The sequence below is a fragment of the Exserohilum turcica genome (genome assembly GCF_000359705.1).
Source record: "Exserohilum turcica Et28A unplaced genomic scaffold SETTUscaffold_9, whole genome shotgun sequence".
Classification (NCBI taxonomy): Eukaryota; Fungi; Ascomycota; class Dothideomycetes; order Pleosporales; family Pleosporaceae; genus Exserohilum; species Exserohilum turcicum.
In genome coordinates this window covers 98,863-101,807 of record NW_007360310.1, presented here as the reverse complement: position 1 = coordinate 101,807, position 2,945 = coordinate 98,863, and the positions used below count along the sequence as shown (strand labels likewise).

At 49.8% G+C, this 2,945-nt stretch overlaps 1 protein-coding gene across 1 annotated transcript; it reads right to left on the bottom strand.

Moving 5' to 3' along the window:
* Positions 1 to 1,592: 1,592 nt before the first annotated feature.
* Positions 1,593 to 2,423, bottom strand: SETTUDRAFT_24195 (uncharacterized protein; the record flags this gene model as incomplete). Its single annotated transcript, XM_008032963.1, has 2 exons — positions 1,593 to 2,264; positions 2,358 to 2,423. The coding sequence occupies 2 exons, from the start codon at positions 2,421 to 2,423 to the stop codon at positions 1,593 to 1,595; spliced, it is 738 nt and encodes a 245-aa protein (XP_008031154.1).
* Positions 2,424 to 2,945: the final 522 nt, after the last annotated feature.

Sequence of the window (2,945 nt, the reverse complement as noted above, 5' to 3'; positions counted from 1 at the left end):
TAGGCGACGTGTGCCAACAACGCGAGTCTTTGTGTGAGCATCAAAGTGCTTTAGCCAGGCAACACCTAGCTCGTTATTCGTCCAGCCGTTGTCGCTAACTGCAATCGCCCAGTCGCGTGGGATCTCTGCTTCGTACTAGGCGGATAGATAATATTTGCCAGCAAAGATAAGGAATGGCAGAACTGCCCAGCCAGCTGCGTTAATCGCTGCGATCAGCGTTACCCACCCACGATTGCCTAGCTCAACTGCCTTTGGTCGGCCCCTCCTCTCTAACGCTGTTACAACTAGCTAAGTCGTGATCTTGCCCATCATGAAGCCAGCTTCGTCGAAGTTGTAGACGTCCTCGTCACAGATGCCGTACTTAGCCTTTGTCTGCTCTACAAGCTCAAACCAGCTCTTAATTAGGACTAGATCTTCACATAGAGCTCTCTGCCTATCGTACGCTCGATTGAAACGCGTCGTAAGACTGTCTGTACGCTTAACAAAGTTGGCTAGCCACTTCTACCCAACCTGGCCAGCGCCGCGCGCAGCCAGCAGCTTATCAGCCATATCGCGCACAGCAGCATACGTGGGCGCAAATCCACGTAGATCTAGATCAAGTATATGATCAACTATCACCTCCTCTTCTAGCTTAGTGAGCTTCTTTGAGTTAGGCTGGCAATCGCGTCGAGCAGGTATACCAGCGCGTCGGCGGCGGATTGTTCGTTCAGACACGTTGTAGATAGCAGCAGCGCGACGATTACTTTGTGTTTAATGGAGATTAATAGAAGAAATAGCAAGCTGAATATCTGCTTCATTTAAAGCTAATTGAGTAGCGCTACGTTGAGCCATTGTTCGTTGAGATAGGAGAGGTGCGCAGGTTTGGTGGGGTGCGGCGCTCGCTTGCCTGCGGCGCTCGCTTGCCACATACGTTATATATATATAGATAACGTGATAGATAAGCGAGTCGGTCAGACAAGCGAGTCGGTCACCTCACTAACTTTGCGCACTTCTATAAGCGTATAGCTCCACCATATTATATTAGTTTTGGTAGATATTAACGCAATAGATTAATTACTATCTAGACTATCTTTCTTGCATGTACGTGAGTTATGGCCAGTCTCTCTGCACCTACTACAGCGCGCTAGAGCCTGGCGGCTGACACCTGATCGCTCTCCTCCCTAACGCTCTTCATGAGCAATCTGCTGATCAGCCTCGCGCTGAGCGAGTAGATCCTCTCTAGCTCCCTTTGTTAGCACTCCTTGCTTCTGTATCCGCTTCCTTTTACGCTACCTACGCTTTATTGCTGCCTCGTTAGCCCTCTTAAGGCTGGTGATCTAATCGCGCATTAGCTCAGCTAAGAGCATTATAACCTTAGCCCCTTTCTTAAGCTAGTTAATTGCTGCAATAATTAATGCTGGCGAAGAGCTCTTATGCCGCCGAACCCGATCACGTATTAGCGTTGATTGAGCTTCAAACTCGCGTGCGTTACTTGGGGTACGAGCCTGCCAGAGAGCCTCTGCGACAGCAGCTACTGGAGTAGTAGGCGTGCGCAGCTTTATGTCCAGCTTTGATAGAACAGCGTCTGGCTGGAGAGGAATAAGGCCTGCGCCTTAAAAGGCTGAGCGGATATTAGCTGGCGTGAAGGATCGATTAAACGCTGTCTTGAACGCTGGCAGAAACTCAAGCTTGGTGATGTGGTTGATGTGGTTGCGTATCAGGCTCTCTACCTCACGGCTATACGCGCGCTTCAACGGCGAGAAGCAGCCAACGTCAAGAGGTTGAAGTAGGTGAGAGGAATGTGGCGGCATACAGAGCGTGTAGATATTGTTCTCCTTGCAAAGCTCTTGAAACTCAAGAGACTGGTGGCTCTCATGGCCGTCAAGAACAAGCAGACGACGTGTGCCGACAACGCGAGTCTTTGTGTGAGCATTAAAGTGCTTTAGCCAGGCAACACCTAGCTCGTTGTTCGTCCAGCCGTTGTCGCTGACTGCGATCGCCCAGTCGCGTGGGATCTCTGCTTCCTCGTACCAGGCGGATAGATGATATTTGCCAGCGAAGATGAGGAATGGTGGAACTGCCCAGCCAGCTGCGTTAATCGCTGCGATCAGCGTCACCCACCCACGATTGCCTGGCTCAACTGCCTTTGGCCGGCCTCTCCTCTCTGACGCTGTTACGACTAGCTGAGTCGCGATCTTGCCCATCATAAAGCTAGCTTCGTTGAAGTTGTAGACGTCCTTGTCACAGATGCCGTACTTGGCCTTTGTCTGCTCTACAAGCTCAAACTAGCTCTTGATTAGGACTGGATCTTTACATAGAGCTCTTTGCCTATTGTACGCTCGATTAAAACGCGTCGTAAGACTGTCTGTACGCTTGACAAAGTTGGCTGGCCACTTCTGCCCAACCTGGCCAGCGCCGCGCGCAGCTAGCAGCTTATTAGCCATATCGCGTATAGCGGCGTACGTGGGCGCAAATCCACGTGAGTCAAGATTAAGTATATGACTAACTATTACCTCCTCTTCTAGCTTGGTAAGCTTCTTTGAGTTGGGCTAGCAATCGCGTTGCGCGCGCTTCCCAGCGCGTTGGTTAATTAGTGTTAATTTTAGAATATTAAAGGCTATAGCAGCGCGTTAGGTACTTTGGATTTGGTTTCTATCTAAAGAAGAGAGAGCAAGCTGAATATCTGCCTTGTGAGAGATTGACTAAGAAGCGTGGCTTGGAGGCATTGTACGCAAAGGTGTGGTGGGTGATCAAAGTTGGTAGGGTGACCGACTCGCTTGTCTGACCGACTCGCTTATCCGTCACGTTAACTATACAAGTATAACTAGCCCCACCACAAAGTGCGCGCGACCACAAAGTGCGCGCGCGGCCTCGCCAAAACTACCTTAAAAACGAGGCTATAGAGCCACACCAAATAGATATTATCACGATATATTTTGGTGGTGAGATCAATAGGCTTTAATATA